The sequence below is a fragment of the Schistocerca piceifrons genome, chromosome 7 (genome assembly GCF_021461385.2).
Source record: "Schistocerca piceifrons isolate TAMUIC-IGC-003096 chromosome 7, iqSchPice1.1, whole genome shotgun sequence".
NCBI lineage: Eukaryota > Metazoa > Arthropoda > Insecta > Orthoptera > Acrididae > Schistocerca > Schistocerca piceifrons.
The window spans coordinates 18,963,573-18,987,666 of record NC_060144.1 but is presented as its reverse complement, the minus strand read 5'-3'; the positions used below and the strand labels follow the sequence as shown (position 1 = coordinate 18,987,666).

At 44.0% G+C, this 24,094-nt stretch overlaps 1 protein-coding gene across 1 annotated transcript in view; it reads left to right on the top strand.

Annotated features, from left to right (window-relative positions):
- The first annotated feature begins 4,241 nt into the window (after positions 1 to 4,241).
- The window catches only part of LOC124805054, a 71,238-nt gene continuing 51,385 nt past the window's right edge, over positions 4,242 to 24,094 (top strand). Inside the window, exons 1-2 of the mRNA XM_047265477.1 lie at positions 4,242 to 4,376; positions 20,185 to 20,331. Coding sequence (XP_047121433.1) covers positions 4,242 to 4,376; positions 20,185 to 20,331 — 282 coding nt within the window. The remainder of the gene's footprint in view (positions 4,377 to 20,184; positions 20,332 to 24,094) is intronic.

Genomic DNA, 24,094 nt, shown 5'->3' with positions numbered 1-24,094 from the left:
CGTTATTCTTTTTTATGTACTAAAAAAAAACTCTCCACTTCAACTACGTAAAGGAAAGTCGTGTATGCTGAGAACAGGAACATTCATTGGAAAAGTAAAGGGTAGGCAGACTCGTCGCTGTGACAGATAACAACGGAGTAATAATATTAAAAACTAAAACCACAGAGTCCAATAGTGTCTCTTTTTAGATATGGAATAGGGGCATGCGTCAACGCCTCAGGCTATGTAAAGGAAAGTCGTGAATGCTGAGAAGAGGATCATTCATTGGAAAAGTAAAGGGTAGGCAGACTCGTCGCTGTGACAGATAACAACGGAGTAATAATATTAAAAACTAAAACCACAGAGTCCAATAGTGTCTCTTTTTAGATATGGAATAGGGGCATGCGTCAACGCCTCAGGCTATGTAAAGGAAAGTCGTGAATGCTGAGAAGAGGATCATTCATTGGAAAAGTAAAGGGTAGGCAGACTCGTCGCTGTGACAGATAACAACGGAGTAATAATATTAAAAACTAAAACCACAGAGTCCAATAGTGTCTCTTTTTAGATATGTAATAAGCGCATGTGTCAACGCCTCAGGCGATGAACGCGCCAACTTCTTTGACGTAACTTGACGATCAGCTGATCGCGCTGCGAAACGCGCGATCTCCACCGTCGCCACAGTTTCATCGCATTTTGAGTCCGATGTGCACAATTCTTTAACTGACCGAAAGAGTAACTCTTGCACACCACCAAGGAGTCCACGTTTACTCTGTTACTTTACATTGTTTCTTCCAGTCGCATCCAGTTGGGATTAAACATATATTAATGAGTATCAACGAAATTTACATTACCGATAGCAGGAACTTATACAACAATAACAAAAGTCTTACACACTATATACGCATTTATATATTCTGCACAGTTCATTTACATTCTATATAAGGAATAATAGTTATTGAATTTCTGTTGGATTTGGCCTGCAAAAAGCGTTCAGGATGTACGGAAGATATATTCAAGTGGGGAGTGCTTTTGTAGCATAGGCCAGGTATACTTTTGTTCTGGATATATTATGTTGAGAATTTGTTTCCTTTTCTATGAGACAACGGTATCCACGCTGAATGAGTGCCCAGAGTGCACAACCAATCAGGAGAAAATCGATGAACTCACACATTGGCGATAGTTCTACTGCAGCTGGAGGTCCGATAATTTTGGCTGTAAAGTCAGTTTTCGTAAAATGACTGAGGCTTTGCACACGCCAGGCATGTGATGTAGAATGCTGTGATTTAGGTCTCTGTGTATGCAGTAGCTGAATCCCAAAGTGCTCTCAATGGAACAAAACGTGCTGCTAGTAAGACGCCAAAGGAAACTCGGATGCAGCATCTGGCGCGATGGAGTGGTGATCCATCGGGTACACAACAGGACCACCTCTGGCTCGCATAATTGGTAATTTGCACATCATCCGTTACATTTCCGACGTGTTTAGATCTGTGGTTGTGTCCTATGTTCGATGTACCTGTGACTTTACCTTTCACCAAAATAACGAAAGACCGCATGTTGCCCGCGCATCGCGTCTACATAGTAGTGCCAGATAAAATACTGCAAATTAAAACATTTTTTTGAAGAGATGTTGCGTTCCGGTATCATATGGCGTTTGGACAGCACCTGCGTGTCACCACTACATTTGTTCCGGAAGAAAGACGGTACGCGACATCCTTGCTTGGATTACTCGATATTAAATGCCAGGACCTTGCAGACAAATATCCTAGTCCACACATTTAAAAATTCAGATATGCTTTGGCTGCGGCAACTGTTTTTACAGTCCTTGATTGACTCAAAGCCTAAAGCTGATTATTTTAGCAGCTATGAATGTTCCCAAGGTAGCAGTAACCACGATCTTCGGCTTTTTCGAGTCTTTGGACATGCCCTTTGGACTGAAAAACGCGGCTGAGACCTGACAATGGTTGATTGACAACATGTTTCACAGATTGCCGTTTTCTGTATATCTCGACCGCATTTTGGTATTATCTTTTGAAGCACAATCACATGTCAGGCAGGTAGCCAAGGTACGGAAAGGTTACAAGATTACGATACAACACTGAACGAAGACAAATGCTAACAGATACAACTGAAGTGACGTTTCTCAGTTGTAGATTTTCATGGAATGGAATTTCGCTGTTGCTGGTAAAGTTGGAGAGTTGCAACGTCTGAAGAACTACCGACAACTTGGATCACTATTAGGGATGGTGAATTTTTGGCGCCGCCATATACTACCAAGAGCATCCCATTCAAGAACCTCTTACGAATGCTCTTGCTAGCCACTGCACTAAAGGGAAGTCTTTACTGAAGTGGACTTCAGAGATTAACACGGCCTTTCGCGCTTTGCAGAACAGTATTGAGCAAGCAGTGTTACTGGCCCACCTGGTACCAGCTGCACCGTTAGGTGTGATGTTCGACCTCAATTGGGGCCGCGCTACAACAGAAAGTGGACGATTGTTTGCAGCCATTAGTTTTTTTCCGAAGAAGCTACTGCCACAGCAAACGAACTGGAGCACCTATAATGGAGAATTGTTGGCAATTTTTGAAAGATGAAGCGCTTTCATCCTCATGTCGACGCTCGTCCACTGAGAATTTTATGGACCACAAGTCAACTGTATCCGCATTCCAGAATGAACACTATATGTGCTTAACTCTACAGGTACATCGAGTCTGTTGCCAGTTCACGACGGATGTTCGACATATTAGAGGCGCTGAAAACATATTGGCCGACTTCCTCTCCCGCGCGTCTGGAGCGGTTGCGATCCTGATGTACGATGACCTCGCCAAGGCACAAATGGCAGACCATTAGCTGCAAGACCTACCGAGGGATCAGTCTTCGAATGTGCCGTTCCGGCAGGTCGAGGTACCAGGTTGTGGTGTTACGTGTTGGTGGAGCGTCCTTTTTCAGTCGGGAAGCACGTGGCTGCTACGGTCGCAGGTTCGAATCCTGCCTCGGCCATGGATGTGTGTGACGTCCTTAGGTTAATTAGGTTTAAGTAGTTCTAAGTGTAGGGGGCTTATGACCACAGATGTTAAGTCCCATAATGCTTAGAGCCATTTGAACAATTTTTTTGGAGCGTCCTTTGCCAAGGACCGCGGCCCTACATCGCTGCACAATTTCGCAAGTGTCCGAAAGCGTGCACAGCCTAGTGCATGCAGGGGCGAAGAGCACTGTCAAAATGATAATGGAACGTTTCGTGTGGCCATCGGTAGGCAAGCTGGGTGCACTTTGTCCTTGTTTCCGGTCTCATAAAGTGACACACGGCCGCCGGGAGAGCGGTGTGCTGACCACATGCCGTCCCCCCCCCCCCCCCCCTCCTCGCTTCCATATTCGCCTGTGGGCTGAGGATGACACAGCGGCTGGTCGGTACCGTTGGGCCTTCATGGCCTGTTTGGGAGGAGTTTAGCTTTTACTCCACGAATAGCGATAATGTAGTAAGCAATAAATCTGTTACTTTACTTTTTTGGGGGGTCAGGGGCGGGGGGAGGGGGGGGGAGACCAGTTAGAAGGATTAGATTGTTTGGGGGAAGAGACCAAACAGCGAGGTCATCGGTCTCATTGGATTAGGGAAGGACGGGGAAGGAATTCGGCCGTGCCTTTGCAAAGGAACCATCCCGGCATTTGCCTGGAGCGATTTAGGGAAATCACGGAAAACCTAAATCAGGATGGCCAGACGCGGGATTGAACTGTCGTCCTTCCGAATGCGAGTCCAGTGTGCTAACCACTGCGACACCTCGCTCGGTACCAGTTAGAAGAAGTTTCGAAAACCTTTGAAATTATGTGTGATATTTGTTGTAACTCGATAAGTAATCTTGTCCTCAAATTCTGGATCAACGTAGTCTGGCTAGTTCGCGCGCCCTGATTTAATTTACCTCAGGAGGTATACTAAGTTTCTAACTGTGATACTTCACTTATTGTGTTAACATTTTAACGTAAGATTGTACCTCTTACTGAGGAGGTTATGGCGGCAAACTTTTCAGTTCGGTCAATGATTGTATGAAATACCAAAGATAAAATGTTGCCCCTGAAAGCCGTTAGATAGGCAACTTGCAATTGTGACCTGGTGAAGCTGTTGGCCGTTTAATACGAGTGATAGAGGTTCCGATTACGCAGAATGAGTAAAATTGCTTAATCTGCCGTGCTTCCTGGAGCTACAGTTCGGACGACCAGCAGTGTACTTTGTTCCTGAGGAGAGGTTACCGCTGCGCAGCCCGGCCAGCGTGTGATGGAGCTGGTGCGCCTGCTGCTGCGCCTGATGCACTGGAGCGGCGCCCTGCGGCACCCCTCCCCGGCCAGCGGCTGCTACCCGCTCTACTCGGCCGCCGTGCTCGGCCTCACCGCCTGCTTCGTCGCCACACAGGTAACACGGCGGGACCTGTGAATGTCCTCAGCAGCAAAAACTAGAGACGCTAGTGATTTTATTAATTTTGTTTATTCTTCGCAAGTACCACTTATTATTTCAGAAGCTAAAATAGAACAAATAATTCGCATTTTCGTGGACAATAACAAATTCATAACTAACTACGAGGCCTGTTCAGAAAGTAAGCTCCGATTGATTGCCAAATTGAAACCACAGTGAACATCAGAAATGTTTTACTTGTCACAATTAGCTACACCTTTCAGCTACTTCTCTACGTAGTCGCCGTTCTGACTTAGACTTTTGTCATAGCGTTGTACCAACTTTTCAATAGCCTCATCATAGAAGGCAGCCGCCAGTGCTTTCCGCCAATTCTCCACGCTGGCCTACACCTCGTTGTCTGTGTCAAAATGTTGTCTTCAAAGACAGCGGTTCATGTGACCAGAGATGAAACTCAAGGGGAGACAATTGCGGACTGTATTGTGGGTAATCTCACACTTCCATTTGAAAACGATGCAGGAGCATCTTCATTGCCCCTGCAGAATGCGGCTGAGAATTGTCTTGAGGAAGAAACAGCACGACAGTTATGTAATGTTAGCTGCATAGCTTCAGGCGAAATTTCTCACCAGGCCCTCGTACTTGGCGGCAGACACTATTTTCTAGACATCTTTACGCACTCACTGCGAGCTCAGAAGTGAGAAGAGCGACGTGATGCTAACTGGGGTTATACTAGAGACACTACCCAACACATCTGTGCAAAGCTTTATCGGATTTTCATAGTCGTTTCCATTTCGCGACCGATCGGAGCTTACTTTCTGAACGCCCCTCGTATTTCTTCCTGGTACTTCATCTGTAACCGGCCGCTGTGAGCGAGCGGTTCTAGGCGCTTCAGTCCGGAACCGCGCTGCTGCTATGGTCGCAGGTTCGAATCCTGCCTCGGGCACTGATGTGTGTGTTGTCCTTAGGTTTGTTACGTTAAAGTAGTTCTACGTCTAGGGGACTGATGACCTTAGAAGTTAAGTCCCATAGTGTTTACAGCCATTTGAACCATTTGAACGTAATCTGTTCCGTTCTTGTTCACTTAATTTGGAGCATTTAAACACTAGATGGTTGTTTCCGCTAATGGATCCACCCTCGTCTTACACCAGTCAACAACCGCTGTCTACTGGATTCCTTGGGTGTAGAGCAAGACATCAGCAACATTTCCACTACAACAAGCAGTTTCACGATCCACTGTTACGTCTTGGAATCCACACTTGCGTGATCACTTGCACCAATGCAATGAAAATTCTCAAGAAACCTGAAGATTGTGATGTTGGACGTCGGGATGTGAACAGACGTTGTAACTATTCCAGAGGTAGAATTGGAAGGAGAATCAGCATTGGTCGTATTTTTTTGTTTGTTTTATTATCCGCAAAATCGATATTCGTTCATTTAGTGACCATCCTCAGTGGTGTAATATACAATTAAAATTGGTAGGCACTAAACTACAGTTTATGAGATCACTCTAAGCTTGTTGATACCAGTGCCTACCAATATTAATTGTATATTACAGCACTGAGGATGGTCACTAAGTGACCTAAAATCGATTTTACGGATAATAAAACAAAAAAAAAAGTACGACCAATGCTGATTCTCCTTCCAATTCTATCCACTATTTGGTCGTGGTGCCCAGAACACTCCATGGAGTCGCCAATCAATATTCCAGACATGTGCGATGTGTTCAGGTAGGTATTCTGGGCAGGCCAGTCCATTTCAGGAATGTAATTGTTTAGAAACCATTGTCTCACAGATTTTGCTTTGTGGCAGGTTGCGTTGTCTTGCTGATACAAACAATGACAGACTCCGAACTGTTCCTCTACTGTGCACAGTGCTGTGAAATGTTTTCGTCTACTCCAGCATTTAGTACTTTCTTATGAGTAATTGGAGTACCAAAACTTGACCTCGATAAACACCGCCATACCGTAACACCGCCTCCTCTGTACCGCACTGTTGGCACTATACACGATGACAAGTGACGTTCTCCAGGCATTTGCCAAAAGCAAAACGCCTCCATCGGATTGCCATATGGTATAGCATTATTCATCACTCCAAATCAATCGTTTCGATTCATCCACTGTCAAGTTGCGTCGCCCTTTACACCAGCTCAAGTGTCGCTTAGTACTGGATAGAGAAATGTGTGGGTTATGAGGCGCTGCTCCACCATTGTATCCATTCTTTTAACTCGCTGCACATAGTAACAGCTGACTAATGCTAACATTTTCGAACTCACGAGTGATTTCTTCCGTGCGATTTTTTATTGCCATAATCCGCAATGCTGGGCGGTCCCGACCTGTCAGCTCATAAAGTCTGTCTTGGTTTACCTGTGATTGTACCTTCACGTTTTCGGTTCACAATTACATCAACAGTCGATTGCGGCAGCTTTAGAAGGGTTCAAATGTCGCTGATGGATTTATTGCTCAGATGATATCGACTATGTAGTCCACGTTCGAAGTCACTGCCCGACCCATTCTGATGATGATGATGATGATGATGATGTTTGGTTTGTGGGACGCTCAACTGCGCGCTTATGAGCGCCCGTACGAATTCCCACTCTTTTCTCAGTCCACACTCGCCACATTCATGAATGATGATGAGATGATGAGGACAACACAAACATCTAGTCATTTCGAGGCAGGTGAAAATGCCATATGGTATATCTACATCTACATCTACATCTACATCCATACTCGGCAAGCCACCTGACGGTGTGTGGCGGAGGGTACCCTGAGTACCTCTATCGGTTCTCCCTTCTATTCCAGTCTCCTATTGTTCGTGCAAAGAAGGATTGTCGGTATGCTTCTGTGTGGGCTCTAATCTCTCTGATTTTATCCTCATGGTCTCTTCGCGAGATATATGTAGGAGGGAATGATGATGAGATGATGAGGACATCATCTAGTCATTTCCAGGCAGGTGAAAATGCCTGACGTCGCCGGGAATCGAACCCGGGAGCTCGTGCTCGGGAAGCCCGACACATTCTGCTGCTACTGCTTCTCATGTAGTGGTCAGCTGCGCATTACATAGGGGTGTCCCTATACTTCAGATCGCATAATATACATTCCTAATAACCCTCTCAAATCAGAATGACAACAAGTCCATGCTGCTGAGTAAAGTATTCTGCTAAAAGTATATTCATGCTAGGCACAGATCAGTTGTGCCTGCTTTGCTGTTGTAAATCTCTCTCTCATTGTGCTGATCTACAGATCGTTTCCTAGCACATTTTCACTTAGTACTATCTTAGTACTATCATATGGGATAGGCTTCTGTGTAAAGTACGAGGGTCATTGCGAAACAAATACCTCACATTTAATTTCATGGGAACTACGACACATACAGAAGGCATAATAACAGGGAACAACAGAGTAAGACTTCACTCATGTACTGTCATTTTTCTGCATACTCACTACCATCCATTATGCAGTTTTGCGAAAGATAAACCAACTGCCTCTTTGACGACAGCATCTGACTCTGGAGAGTGTTGGAACATAGATCATCTTTCCCAGACACAGAGTAATGGAATTCTGAAAGTGCTCATTCGAACTGTGTGGTGAATGTGGGAGGAAAGTCCATCCAAGTATGGCAATGAGTTCCACAGTCGCGAAACTGTTGAGGAACCTGGAATCACCACGTTGCAAGCGCAGTTCGTATACTTCTCTGGCGTGACCTTTAAAATTCAGCCTTGCAGCCTAGTCTGTGTCGTGTTGTAGCGTTCTGAATGGACAGTTGCTTTTCGCTCCAAATCATCCAAAAGAACCATATGCGGCCTGTCCGAGAAGACAGTGCACATCACTTTGCCTACACATGGCTGTATCTTGAATTACTTCTTTGTTGGAGAAATCGCATGTCGCCATTCTGTGGAATGTCGTTTGGATTCCTGCTCGTAATGGTAACACCACTTAATGGTGTTCAGTCTTGTTCTAGTGCAACAAGTCCCGACAAAATTAGATGATTTGTTTGGTCTCTTCTAAACATGTCACATACACCTTGTGATAAACAAAGTTGCGTGATATATTGTCTTCTATTACAGCCGACTATAAGATGCACATAAAATTTCTCGATCGTAATCCGCCGATCATCACGGATGAGTTGATCTGGATGCTATTCTTCATGAAGGATGAGTAGGGCGACAGGGGTGTGGCCTATCTTGCACACCCACTTCGCCGCTACTGATACGCAGTAGGCATCGCCTCAGATTGATCACGTCTGCTGTATCGTCTCCTTAGATCTTTCGATGGATTTCAATTTGCTCAGTTTGTTCAGCAGTCAGGAATTCAATCACACGTCACTGTTTCACGCGTACGCCATTTCGCAACGCTCCCTGCTACCGTGGCCGGCCGCGGTGGTCTCGCGGTTCTAGGCGCGCAGTCCGGAACCACGCGACTGCTACGGTCGCAGGTTCGAATCCTGCCTCGGGCGTGGATGTGTGTGATGTCCTTAGGTTAGTTAGGTTTAAGTAGTTCTAAGTTCTAGGGGACTGATGACCACAGCTGTTAAGTCCCATAGTGCTCAGAGCCATTTGAACCATTTGAACCTGCTACCGTTGTCGGTCGCAGGACAATGAAAGCAACAGTCTATAAGAAGGACGATCAATACTACAAACTGGCTCGGACAGTCACAAAATCAACACAAAAATAAGAGACATTAGTTTCGGAAAGAACTTTGTAGCTTGGGCAAAAAGAAATATACAGTGTGGTTATAATTAACATTTCAGTACTTGAAAGGACAAGCGTAATCGTAGGTTCAAATGGCTCTGAGCGCTATGGGACTTAACTTCTGAGGTCATCAGTCCCCTAGAACTTAGAACTACTTATACCTAACTAACCTAAGGACATCACACACATCCATGCCCGAGACAGGATTCGAACCTGTGACCGTAGCGGTCACGCGGTTCCAGACTGTAGCGCCTAGAACCGCTCTGCCACTATGGCCGGCCATAATCGTAGGGCAATGAAATTTTGTAAGGACATGCGTAAGAGAAATAACAAACTGTTGAAAGAAACATATTTTAATTTCCACATGAGATGATAACATTTGTTTATTACGTACCATGTTTACGTTCCAGGTTACAAACGTTGCTCATCTGCATCCACGACAGCCTGGACTCGCACTAGAGATACCATTTCAGAGCTGTTCTCAGCACTTTTTGAACGGCGGACCATGTTAAGCTGTCGTTACGCATCTCGCGCACTGCATACTGCATTCGGAGCCGTGACAACAGTAACTTCTTCAGCAATTTGTGACGCAATTGGCGGTCGCCATATCCCAGGAGAAATTCCCAAATCGCCAGTCAATTCGAACTTTGGAATCGTATTCTTCAATCCCCGTGCGGAAAAAGGACGTCTCCGTATTCCTCTAATGCGTCGATACTCGCTGAGAGCGGAAGCGCTACTGCTATTGTTTTGATGTAACATTGTTACCTTCTACAGACCCGTATTAACTGTCCGCAACGGTAATGCATAAAGATGCTCGTGTTTCAGTCTTACGTCGCCATACCAATACCGGCGCCTAACGGCAAGTCATGCCACTGACACTACTAACAACGCAAATCTCGCAGCGCACAATCGGAACATCATTCCCGTGAAGCTGAGTGCCCACATGGAAAATACTTTTCCGTCTACACTGGCTCAAGTATCTAAAGTTTCATTACAACCGCCGTCTGTTTGTGCTAGAGAAGCGTATAGCAAAAATATTATGTAAAGTAGGTAACAAAATATCCTGCAGAAGCGTCTTTCCAAACTTGTGTGTCTTTGCACACAAAGTATTCAGCTGTGCCTACCTATGCGTTTTATGCAGCCCATAATACCTTCAAATGCCACAAGTAAGATTTTCGTATTCTCACAGTCGCTATGGGCAAACTGTTAGTCCTGGAGAAAAAATGAACAGGATCTTTATGTAATGTAATTAAATAACGTCGTGGTATATTTTTTGCTAGAGGCCATAGTTATTGAATTATGCAAGAAAAAGGTACAAAAGTGACCTTCAAAAGCGTTTTTCTTGAACAATTCGAAAACCGTGGTCTCCTGCAAAAACATATCCCAGTACAAAATTTAACGAGATTAAATTTCCTACGAAAAGTTTCTGTTAATTTTTTCTGTTGGACTAATATTTTGCGCGTAGGAAGTGAGAGAATAAGAAAATCTCTTGTGTGGTTTTTGAAGGGATTGCAGGTTACATAAAACCCAGTGATAGAGGCAGCTGAATAACCCTGCAAATCGCTAGTGGTATTTGTGATTAATAATAGTAAGACTGAATTTAGGATGAACTGTGTAATTCATAAGCATAATTAAACTAATTTGTATATTGACCATACAATAATTAAATTTTATACTTTGCCAGAAGACATCTGTCAGGAAATCCCTAGACAAAACAAAGAAAAAGATTATCTTATGGTTTACTGGTTCTAGAATTTATCAGAATACATTGTCTCAGCAACGCAAATTCTACTTTAAATAATGTTGATTTTAAGCAAGTCGCTAACTTTACCAGTATACGAGAAGCAAGTTGTGTTCTGTGTGATGCCACCGAATAGTTCCTTATCGAATCCACCACGCAGATTAACGATGGGGATCGGCGTACTGGCCAGCCTGGGATGTGTTTTTAGGTGGTTTTCCGCATCTGACTAGGTGAATACTGAGCTGGTACCCGACGACCCGCCATAATTTACTATTGGCAAACACTTCGAAAACGTTCTTACACTTTCACACCGGATAACACTAGGAGCAGACAAATGAGACCCAACAACTCCTTCCTAGGAGAGTTGGGTTGCCGACAGAAAGGACATCTGGTCGCCCTCTACCAATTCTTAACTATCGCTTTGGCCTGGAAGACCACATGTATTCTCTACATTCCTCCTCCAGTCATTTCTGTTCCTGACTTTTGGGGTCCATTCTCCTTTTCCCAGGCCCATCGCTTCGGTATCCCTGTCAATATCACAGTTCTGTCTTGTCCCTGGCCTCCTCTTTCTGCGTTCCACGGATCCTGAGAGTGCTACTCGAAGTAGTCTTCCCACTTCCATCCTAATTAGCCCACATCAATCTTCTTTTCTCATTCTACCGACAATATCAGCTTGTGAGTATAGGTCTGCCAGTGCCCGGTTTTTTAATATCTTCCCTTTCTGTGACACGTGTCCCTTTTGGGGTCAAATACCTTCCTTAATGTCTTTCTCTCAAAAGACTTCGGAGGGTACTACTAATTTGACTTTAAAACTTCTCAAAACTGCTCTAATGTACAGTACGTCCCGTAAGCCATAATATGATCTATTTACCGGTCGGTCCTTGCCTTAATATCGATTTCCATTCTATTCTGCACGCTAAAAACGTTTCCCAAATTTATAAATATGTCTAGTCCTTTAAAGGTGAATAGGTAAGCTATACATGGGGTTTAATTATTGGGTGCCCTGCTCACGACCATGTACTCAGGTTTCTCCTCGTTGGTTTGTAACCCTGATTTCCTTACAATATTTCTGTAAGGATTTGTCATGAGCTGTAAGTTCTCCTTACTACCACTTGATAGCACATCATCGTCTGAGTATTCAAGCGGATTTATTGTGATATTATCCAGTTTGGTTTAATTTTTAGTGTTCTCTGTCTTCCTTTTCTAAAATTAAATTAAAAAAATGGAGATAATGCGTCTCCTTGTCTAAGACCATTTGTGATCTCAAAAATCTCTGGAATTCCTGCAGTGATCTGCATTCTGCAATCCTTCAGTACAGATGCACAACACAATCGAACTCTTTCGGAAATCAGCGAAGCGCTGCGAGTAATGAGAATAATGGACATAGGTATTAGGTCAGTAGCATGTGGATAAGTAGAGAATTTGGGTCTGACGGGAGGCCGTCTATGATAGTCTGTGCAGGTGCTATGATGTCTGTGTCCGTGTTGCATAGTGGTCAGGGCATGTGCTTAGTGAGCAGGGGACCAGGGTTCAAATCCCTGTCTGGCACAAATTTCTAACTTTCCTCATTGGCATAAATCAGTGCCCACCACGCAGCAAAATGTCATTCATTGCTTTTTGTCTTGATGCCTGAGAATTGTTAAACTGTTTTAGGCAATGTTAGAGAATATATTGCAGAAACCTACTCCTTCGGTGTTAAAGATGCCGTCATGTCTGGTTTAAAGTGCAGTTTCGTCCAGAAAGGAATTTTCTTTCACGATTTTTCGATAAGGAGTGGCAAAGGTGAACATTCGAAGGTCAAAGATTGCAACACACGGTGCGGTCTTGTCGATAATTTCTCTTACGTTGCGACCAAAAGTTTTCTCAGTTGTTGGTTCCGTGCGACCAACTGTATCAACCAGAACTTTACGTTCCTTTTGCTGCAGTGGGTCCCAACCCACCACAGTTTCACAAACTCAACCAACGGATTGATGTTGGGAACTACTTCATTAACAAAATTTTAAGTATAATTATGGCAGTCGTGAATATCCTACCGACAGGCTACTAATGGGCCCATTCCACTACTACAAACAAACTCAATCCAGAAGCTAATCTAGAATGAGTTAACCCTATTCCTTACACCCCAAAATGGCCTATAAAATCATCCAGTGGGACACAGGATCGCTCAAGGCAAACAAGGGTAGCCTTAGACATATTCTCCTCGAAACATTTGTGCCATCACAGAAACATGGTTAAAACCGAGCGAATCATTATCGCTCCCTGACTTCCCAGTCATTAGAGGAGATAAAAATGATGCAATAGCGGTGCAGCATTGTTGGTAAAACAAGACATCCACATTTCCCTTGTCAAAACTGCCACTCAGCACGACTCATTGCAAGTGGTAGGTATCCGTCTGCGGATTGATACACTTTCCTAACAACAGCTAACAACACTCATTGCCTACCTCAGAAATCCCTTTCTGCTACTAGATGACTTTAGCGGCCAACATGCAGTGTGGGGCTGCAGATATGCCAACGCAAATGGCAAAAATGCTAGTGGGCGTACTATTTTCGGAAAACCTTAAAGTACTAAATGTTGGCTCAGGAATAGTCCAACCAAATGCAGCTCCAACGGCAGTGGACTTGAGCATAATATCCCTTGTATTGTCTACCGGAACAACATTGGGAGTGATACCGGATACTTTAGGTTTGGATCACCTGCCAATTCAAATTATAATAAACGCACAACCTAGGGAGACTGTCAAATATGCAAACGGAGAGAGATGGAACGCAACCAAATGCAGTTGGAACCTATACGAACCTATACGAAACCTATACTGAAAGACAACTGGAATCGATCATCGGAATTGGGAATTCCGAAAGAGACTCTGAGGTTCTGATATCCCTTATCAACGATGCAGCGGAAGTCTCAGTACCTCAAGAAAGATATAAGTGGACTACTCACAGGCTATTACCCAGTTGGTGGGGTTCATATTGTGACGCAGACATCAAGTAACGGCGGGAGAGATTAACAAAACACAAAAATCTGTGTAATGGTACAAACTTTCTTGTCCTTAAGAAAGCACAAGCTGCAGCCAAGAAAATATTCAAGCACAAAAAAGAAAATCTTGGCACAGTTTCTGTACTGCAGTCTGCAAAGAAACTCCTGTAACCAGGCTCTGGAATGTAATACGCAACATTAAAACAGGTCCGACAATGGATATGCACACACCTACAACATCCGACGAACTTCCAGAATCGTTCTTGTGTATGAGAGCTGAGCCTGATGTAGTGGACAAACAAGACGAGGCGGAATCTGAAGAGGACAACAGTGGCATAACACAACCCTCTTCGATGCGAGAGCTCCAAGGTGCTGCACTTGGCCCGAATTATAAGGGTGTTTCAAAAAGGACTTTACAACTTTAAAAATTCATATAAATTTATTGAAAGAAGATATACAGCTGGGCTTTCTATTATGTTGTAGGGAAACACATCAAGGTTTTTTACCTTAAATTAAAGATGATTTATGTTGGTTATCCTGCACACATCCCATTGAAAGTCAATTTCTTCCCATACTCGCTGTAGCATTGCACATGTAACTTACTAGGTGGTTACGTGTATTCTTGCTCTAAGTTAAGATAGAGAAGCTGGTAAAGGAGGAACAAACACGATATCATCGATGAACCCCATTAAAAAAGATCCAGTGGCGTCAGGTCTGGGTAACGTGGGGGCCATGCAATTGGCGCATCACGCCAATCCATTAGATTAGATAAGATTAGATTTACTTTCATACCAATTTATCCGTAGTGAGGAGGTCCCCCAGAATGTGGAACATATCAGAAAAACAACAATACATGACAAATATTTACAACTAAAACAAATAAGCTAATGTACCATTCCACAGGTCCCAAGTGGAATGATCGTCATATTTTAATGAACGCTATATGAAAGAGTCATTTTACAAATACTAATGCACTGAATTTAAAATTAAAAAGTTTATTTATTTATTTATAAGGTAATCAACATCTAATACAACTACTATAATACTTATTTACAATGAACATATTACTGCACTGAAATGGTGCAGAAGTTAGATTGTACCTTACACACACATTAACAATGAACACATTACTGCACTGAAATTGTGCAGAAGTTATATATATATATATATATATATATATAGATAAGATTAGATTTACTTTCATACCAATTGATCCGTAGTGAGGAGGTCCCCCAGTCTTGGTCATCCTCATCGATCTGTGACATCAAAAACTGGTGTAACACATCCAGGTACGCTCAACGGCGTCTTCAGATCTGCTTGGACGACCTGATGATTTCCCATGTCTTACCGAACACCCTGTTCTACAAAACATTTATGCCACTCATAAATTGTAGGTCTACTAGGAGGATCTTTAGCGTACTTGGTACGGAAACTACGCTGAACTGTTGTAGCCGACTTCAATTCTTCAAACCAAAACACTCAGCTATCACGCTCGGGTCCAATGAAGGCAGCCATCTTGAACGCAACTGCCACTAGCGCTCCTTACGGTGCGATCCGGCACTAGAAAACTACTCGAAGCAAAACTTGATGATGATGATGTTTGGTTTGTGGGGCGCTCAACTGCGCGATCATCAGCATCCATACAAAATTCCAACGTTTTTACTCAGTCCAGTCTAGCCCAGTCCCCAGGCAGAGAAAATCCCCAACCCGGCCAGTAATCCAACCTGGGACCCTGTGATCCAGAGGCAGCAACGCTAGCCACCAGACCACGAGTTGCGGACACAAAACTCGATGTGTGTCTCTACAAATTGATGCTACAATCACCTCTGTAGGTACCGTCAATTAATTTATATGAATTTTCAAGTTGTAAATTTCTTTTTGAAACAACCTGTATTGACCACCCTTTGTGACGACTCATCCCACAAAAAGTAAACTGCTGCCGCTCAAAATTTACAGTAGTATATGGACATAAAAGATCCAAACCGACTCACTACAGCCGGCCGGAGTGGCCGTGCGGTTCTAGGCGCTACAGTCTGGAGCCGAGCGACCGCTACGGTCGCAGGTTCGAATCCTGCCTCGGGCATGGATGTGTGTGATGTTCTTAGGTTAGTTAGGTTTCAGTAGTTCTAAGTTCTAGGGGACTTATGACCTCAGAAGTCGAGTCCCATAGTGCTCAGAGCCATTTGAACCATTTGAATACCTCGTTCATAACGCTGTAAGTTTTCTGAGCAACAGGGAGACAATCATTTTGCAACACGGAACTACACTGGGACCCAGAGAAACTAGCAGAGGATTCCCACCGGGATAAGTCTCGGCTTCCTTACTGTTCAGTGTCTATACTGCAGACCATCACGCCCTTTTCGACAGTGATACCCAAATATTACAATACGCAGACGACGCATGCATATATTCCGAAGCCAGTACTCATCAGTTCCGTCATCTGAAAATAACACCGCCCTCATATGTCTGCATGAGTGAGGTACAGAAAGTGGCTTCAAAATCTCTGACAGCAAGTCCATTCTTATGATCTTTGTTCGCAATCTGATTCCACTTTCCCAAACAATGTATCTGCGACAACATACCTTTCCATTTGCGAAAACAGTTCAATATCTTGGAATAATCGATGACAAACTACGATGTAGTAGCTGACATATCATTACCAGCTGTGAAAAAGCTTGCAATCTCATCAGAGCTACAAGTGGAGTATGGTGTGGACAGCAAAAGCTTTAGACCGGCTCCTACTAAGGAGACACTCCCGTTACAGACACCTGTGCTACGGATAAGCATCACACGGCACGGTCCAAAGAATCGACACTACACAGTACAAAGCCTTGCGTAGAGTTACTGGGGCGTTCATGCCAAGCCTGACGAACACATTACTGGTTGAAGCCAATAAGCCACCATTAAAAGTTGCGACGAATATTCCAGTGCAAGAAATTCCTCCTATTACTCTGTTTCGAAGAATATGAATCCTTTGACGCAAAAATTCGGGTATTAACATTCTGTTGTGCAAGCGGAAGGTACTGGATAAATAAGTAACTGCCACCTATCGCGGCTGAATACATGTAGATGCAGATATTAGGGCACCAAATATTGAAAAGTGTTCTTCTACCGCACTACAGGAGGCCATACGAAACGTTGACCCTGCAGATTGATATCAGGACCAGTTTACCAGTTTAATGTGTCAAAACCAGGACCCAACTAACGCAACGGAAATGGGATTCCTATCTCACAAACACAATAGGTGTGTGATGTGTACAAATGGATCCAAGTCTAGTGAAGGTGCTGGTAGTACCTACAGGATACCCCGAGGCAAACAACAAGTCCTATAAAAACTGGATCCAGACTCCACTATCATGACAGCAGAGCTGACTGCCATTTTGTAAACCTTATAATTCGCATAGACGTCCACACCAAGGATAGTAGTCATCATCTCTGTTAGTACATTGTACCAGCTGTAGTACAGTTGTACCAACTCCATAGTAGCTGAAATTGTCGATGTTGTGTTTTGGATGCAGAGGAACTCTCGCAACATCGTGATACATGGATGAAAGACCACTCTTGGATGCCTGGAAACGAACAAGTAGAAGCCCAAGCAAAGCAAGCATCTAAGCCTGGAGCTATTAAATATGATACCCTTACAAGTAATCTTCGGGCTCTTGGTCATCAGTTTCGAAGCTGCCTCCAAATCTTGCTAGCATCCAAGGATGTAGCAACGTACTAGCTACAGTACGAGTTTGTCAACAGTGTTAACATCAAGATATAGCTCCTTGCGCTGCTAATCTAATAACTCGCTAGGATCACGTTTAATGCTCGCACTGGGTACGACATTCACTGCAGAACACTACCGAACGCTCATTGGTTGTCCAAGAATGAGTGGCGTAGGTGTGGCGAGCGAGCCTAAACTCGACCGCCGTCGTTTGTGACTCCACTTTTAGACTACGACCAGATACTGCTTTGTGACAACACTTCGTCCAGAAACTTTTGTATCCTACAGTGCTGTAAAATCGTGCCGACGGCCAGACCTAGAATTCTGACGTGTGGAAATTTTTTGTGCCGTTTCCTGTACTCAGGAAAGAGTACTGCTCTGCGTTTAACAGTGACATTCGTATTGCGCTCTTAATGTTGACGTCTTTGGTCCTCACTGAATGTTGTCGTGACTTCACGTATCTTGTAACTGTCCTTCTGATAATCATTTCCTTCGTGATTTGTTCAGATTTTTCCTCCAATCACTTAGCTTTACCTACTCTGCACATCTTATTTATGTCGATTCTAACACATTGACATTGTATTATTCTTTGCTTTTCCTGAAGTTTTTTCCCTTCCTTCTTTCGACGATTAGTTCAAGTATTTCTTCTGTTACTCGTGGTTTCTTCGCTGTTACATACCTTGTACCTATATTTGTTTGCTCCTACTATGGTAGTCATTATTACGGTATCGAAATCTTTCGAGACCTTTAAGTAAACATCATCATTTGTCAGTAGTTGAAATGCCAATTATTCCACACTGATTCTTCCTGACTATTCTCCTAAAGTTCAGTTTGCTCTTCATAATTGATAATTTGTGATGTGCGTCTACAGCTGCTCCTGGGTATGCCTTGGAATCCACTATCTGATTTCGGAATCTCTGTCTGGCCATGATGCAGGCCAGCTTGAGTCTTCCCGTGCCTCCAAGTATGCTTCCTCCTCCTGTGGTTTTTGAACAGTGGTTTCTATTATACGGTCCAATCACACTAATGAGACCACCGCCTATATTCGATGTCAACGTGCAGTACCCACTTACAGTCGAGAGGTGACACCACTAGCGGTGGAGAGTATATAAAGTGTATCGGGGGAACACAGAAAACAGTGCAGTCTTTGTCGGAATGCTGAAACGGAGCGATTTATTTGACGTAAAAAGGGCATGATCATTGGCTTTTGGGCCGAGGGTGGAACCATTTCCGAAACGGCCAAGTTTGTAAACTGTTCGCGTGCCACCGTGGTTAAAGTATACCGTGTATGGCAAAATGGCGGTGTCCAAAACTGACGCCGAGGCATCTGTGATGAACAACGAACCATAAATGACACGGATTGACGCCTGCGGAGATGTGCAGGAGCGAATAGATGCGCAAGTGTTGAACAGTTGACCACCCATATCCTGTGGATACACATAATGTGTCTTCATACCGTTGATCGCTGCTGATTCTTCCGCATTGTGAGGGCAGTTTCTCACCCCAAGGGTAAGAAAGTGTCCCCAACCTCCATTCGCTTCTCCGTTCTCTTTTACAAGGCCTTCGGCAATCTCTCCTTATGCTATGACTGTAGGAAGATAGAAGATGACTTGGACAGGATTTGTGATTGGTGTAAAGAATGGCAGCTAACTCTAAATATAGATAAATGTAAATTAATGCAGGTGAATAGGAAAAAAAAAATCCCGTAATGTTTGAATACTCCATTAGTAGTGTAGCGCTTGACACAGTCACTTCGATTAAATATTTGGGCATAACATTGCAGAGCGATATGAAGTGGGACAAGCATGTAATGGCAGTTGCGGGAAGGCGGATAGTCGTCTTCGGTTCATTGGTAGAATTTTGGGAAGATGTGGTTCATCTGTAAAGGAGACCGCTTATAAAACACTAATACGACCTATTCTTGAGTACTGCTCGAGCGTTTGGGACCCCTATCAGGTCGGATTGAGGGAGGACATAGAAGCAATTCAGAGGTGGGCTGCTAGATTTGTTACTGGTAGGTTTGGTCATCACGCGAGTGTTACGGAAATGCTTCAGGAACTCCGGTGAGAGTCTCTAGAGGAAAGGAGGCGTTCTTTTCGTGAATCGCTACTGAGGAAATTTAGAGAACCAGCATTTGAGGCTCACTGCAGTACAATTTTACTGCCGCCAACTTATATTTCGCGGAAAGACCACAAAGATAAGAGCGATTAGGGCTCGTACAGAGGCATAGAGGCAGTCATTTTTCCCTCGTTCTGTTTGGGAGTGGAACAGGGAGAGAAGATGCTAGTTGTGGTACGAGGTACCCTCCGCCACGCACCGTATGGTGGATTGCGGAGTATGCATGTAGATGTAGACGTAGATGTAGGGGTCTTCAGTCACCATTGCTCATAATTTTTATTCAAAATTTAAGCAGTGGTTGGGATTGAAATTGGCGTACAATGCGTAATTGATTTTCAGCCAAACACCGTACTCCTAGTGGTCGGTGCCGGGGTTGTGCAAACAAATTAAAAATATATGACGCAGCTTACTTTTTTCAATTAGCACTTGTGAGTAGGCCTCGAAATAAACACGCTCTCCGAACGAAAGGCTGTAAGAGATAACGCAGCAGCGCCGAGCGGCGTCGCCCTGCAGCGTTGAGGAGCGGGACCTGCGGAAGGTGTGCTGGTGTGTGGAGCTGTGCTGTGCCGGCAGGTGGCGGCGGTGGTGGACCGGCAGGCGGGCGCCGACCTGGACCAGGCGACGCTGGCGCTGTGCGTCGCCTCCACCATGTGCGTCGCCATCTGCAAGGTCCTCAACATCCTGCGCTCCGAGCAGCTGTTCCTCAGGCTGGCGCACCAGGTGAGTCTCCGGTCTGGCGCCGAGTGAGGTGCCGCAGTGGTTAGCAGACCGCACTCGCATTCGGGAGGACTACGGTTCAAACCCACATCCTGCCATCCTGATTTAGGTTTTCCGTGATTACACAAAATCGTTTCAGGAAAATGCAGGGACGGTTCCTTTAAAAGGGCACGACCAACTTCCTTCCCCATCATGTAAGTCTGCAGGCGTTCGTGGCCGTTGTCACTGAAGTTAAAATCTTCTGGGTTGTTAGGCCGCGTAATGTTTCTCCTAAAACGTTGGACGATTCGACCCCTCTGCTGGGGTCTTCCTCCGGATCTTTTGGTGTCCACTACAGTGTTCTAGCAGTAGTGGACTCCAAAAGATCCCTAGGAAAATCCCAGCAGAGGGGTCGAATCGTCCAACATTTTAGGAGAAACATTACGCGGCCTAACAACCCAGAAGATTTTAACTTCAGTTCCTTCCCATCCTCCCCCAATCCGATGGGACCGATGATCTCGCTGTTTGGTCTCCTTCCCCAATCAATGAATCCAGTCTGCCCAACGACGCGACTGCCTTTTGTTCAGTTCAAATGGTTCAAATGACCCTAAGCACTATGGGACTTAACATCTGAGGTCATCAGTCCCCTAGACTTAGAACTACTTAAACCTAACTAACCTAAGAACATCACACACATCCATACCCGTGGCAGGATTCGAACCTGCGACCGTAGCAGCAGCGCGGTTCCTGACTAAAGCGCCTAGAACCGCTCGGCCACACCGGCCGTCTTCTTCAGCTCTTCCAACCTCTTTATAGGGAACATAACTCGAAAGATGCAAGTAATTAAATGAAAGCGTGGTGTCTGTTCTTGTCCAAAAGAATGTACACCACCTGGGGATCCGCAGCTGTGACACATATTACGTAAACTTAAAGGAGGGGGGGGGGGGGGGAGGGAGAGGGAGACAAGGAGGGAAAGGGAAGGAGCTAACAGTATCAGCTGCATCAGGACTTTGTGCGGAATCAGTGGAGAGAAGAGAAAATGTATGGTGAACCGAGACTCGAACCCAGGGTCTCCTGCTTACTAGACAGTTGCGTTTACCACTCCGGCACCTGGACACAGCGTTTATCTCAAATGCGCGGACTGTCTCCCACCAGGCACCACCTACCAGCAGCCCTGTCCACGTCTTCATGTTCGCTAATTTTACATCCCCGCTGGCGGTCGAACGCCAATTTGCATCTGCACTGAAGGTTGTAGATTTACTACCCATAGAGGCGAATAAATCATATGAATGCCTGGTGTCTGTTCTACCTGATATATCCAGGTGTTTGCGATAGACACTGTGTCCAGGTAGCGCACTGGTAAACGGAATTGGTTCGAGTCCCGGTCCGGCACACATTTTCACTCGTCGCCGCAGATTGCGCCCAAGTCGCGATGCTGCTGACGTCATTAGTTCCTTCCCTTCCATTTCCTTCGGCTCTCCCCTCCCCCCTCTTCCTTCAATTTACATAGTATGCGAGTAATTATCTTCCAGTTTCTTTACAGACATATTTCTCTAAAACATGCGAGAGACTTAGGTACACAATTGTAGAACTTTTCACGTCACAGTTTCAAGTCTAGAAGAGTTTCTCGACAGGGAATTCCATTTACATATTCACTCACCTAGGCCTAAACAACAACATATCATTAGTTGATATTTACTGTGGCCTGTCGAAACGTTGGATTGCGTTGATCACAATAGTCTCTTAGAAAAACTTAAATTTTACAGAACTATTGGCTTTCCAAACAATACGCTTGAATCAAACGTAAGAAAAAGAATGTAAAAATTTGTGCTGAACGAGAGAAAAGTTAAGTGACTGGGGAGGAACCATTAACAGAGCTCGACGTGGTTGCATTTTGAGTCTACTCCCGTATCTTAAATATCTGAATGACATTGTATTAAGTACTATTTATACACGAGACAAGCGTTATAGCTAATCGTGTTAGGAACAAATCAGAAGAAATTGTTTACAGCCTTTTTAAACGAATTATTAAGTGCTTATTTCAAAATGTACTACTTGTTTACTCTAATAACAAAACACTACATTCATTTCTATACAACACAAACAAATAACACAACAATTAATGCTTCACAACTACAGGAATCAGTAAAAAGGGGTGGAATGGTCCACATTTTAGAGTGTACAACTTAATTAAAAACTCTAAGCGGATGAAATATATTACTGCGTTGCTCAAAGAGTGAAGTCCAGCAGCTTTTATTGTCCTGGAAATTAAAAAGTAAATGCTTTCACATTTTTAAATATTCCCATCACTATTGTCAAATAGTACAATATTATCTTCTGGGGTAACTCATCATTTAGAAAGAAATTATTTATTGCGAAAGAAAGATCATTGGGAATAATATGTGGTGTACACTCACAAACATCTTATAGATGCCTGTGTAAGGAGCTCCCTTACAATGTATATTTTTACAAATGAAATTCTTTGTTAATAATCCATCACAATATGTGAAGAACAGTCATGTCTACTGCTACAAGATTACAAGGGAACAGATTGTCTTCATTACTTTTACTCTTTTTACTTAAGTCGACAGCGGATCAGAAAGGAGCACAATATGAAGTCGCGAAAAACTTTGATCATTTGCATAATAGCACTAAATATCTTACAGGCGCCGGAGTAAATTCCAAATCTAATCTAAAACCATTTTTACTGGACAACTCGTTCTACTCCATAGACGAATTTTTAATTAACAATTGGTAGCATATGTAGCTCAAAAGATAAAACTTTAATGTATCACCAGTTAAATGAGTAGTATTAAATGCTAATACACGGAAGGTGTCGTCCCCCCCCCCCACCCCCCACCCCGACCCGCTCCATGAACAGTGGATCTCGAAGTTCGTGGTGAGGCATGCGTCCCTCAGCGATACAGGAGCAACCACAACGGAGGGGTATCTGTTGAGAGGCCAGACAAACGCGTGGTACCTGAAGAGGGGCAGCAACCTTTTCAGTAGTTGCAGGGGCAACAGTCTGGATGATTGACTGATCTGGCCTTGTAACATTAACCAAAACGACCTTGATGTGCTGGTTCTGCAACGGCTGAAAGCAAGGAGAACTATGGCCGTAATTTTTCCGGCGGGCACGCAGCTTTACTGTGTGGTTAAGTGATGGTGGCGCCGTCTTGGGTAAAATATTGCGAAGGTAAAATAGTCCCCCATTCGGATCTCCGGGCGTGGACTAATCAAGAGGACGTCGTTATCAGGGGAAAGAAAACTGGCATTCTACGATTCGGAGCGGGAAATGTCGGATCCCTTTATAGGGCAGGTAGGCTAGAAAATTTAAAAAGGGGAATGGATAGGTTAGATATAGTGGGAATTAGTGAAGTTCGGTAGCAGGAGGAACAAGACTTCTGGTCAGGTGAATACAGGATTATAAATACAAAATCAAATAGGGGTAAAGCAGGAGTAGGTTTATTAATGAATAAAAAAAGAGGAGCACTGGTAAGCTACTACGAACAAATAGTGAACTCATTATTGTAGACAAGATAGACACGGAGCCCACGCCTACCACACTAGTACAAGTTTATACGTCAACTAGATCTGCAGATGAAGAAAAAATTGATGAAATGTATGATGAGATAAAAGAAATTATTCAGGTAGTGAAGGGAGACGAAAATTTAATAGTCATGGGGGAAGTTAGGGTTGTAGACTATCCCGATGTTATTCAATCTATATATTGAGCCAGCAGTAAAGGAAACAAAAGAAAAATTTGAAGTAGGTATTAAAATCCCTG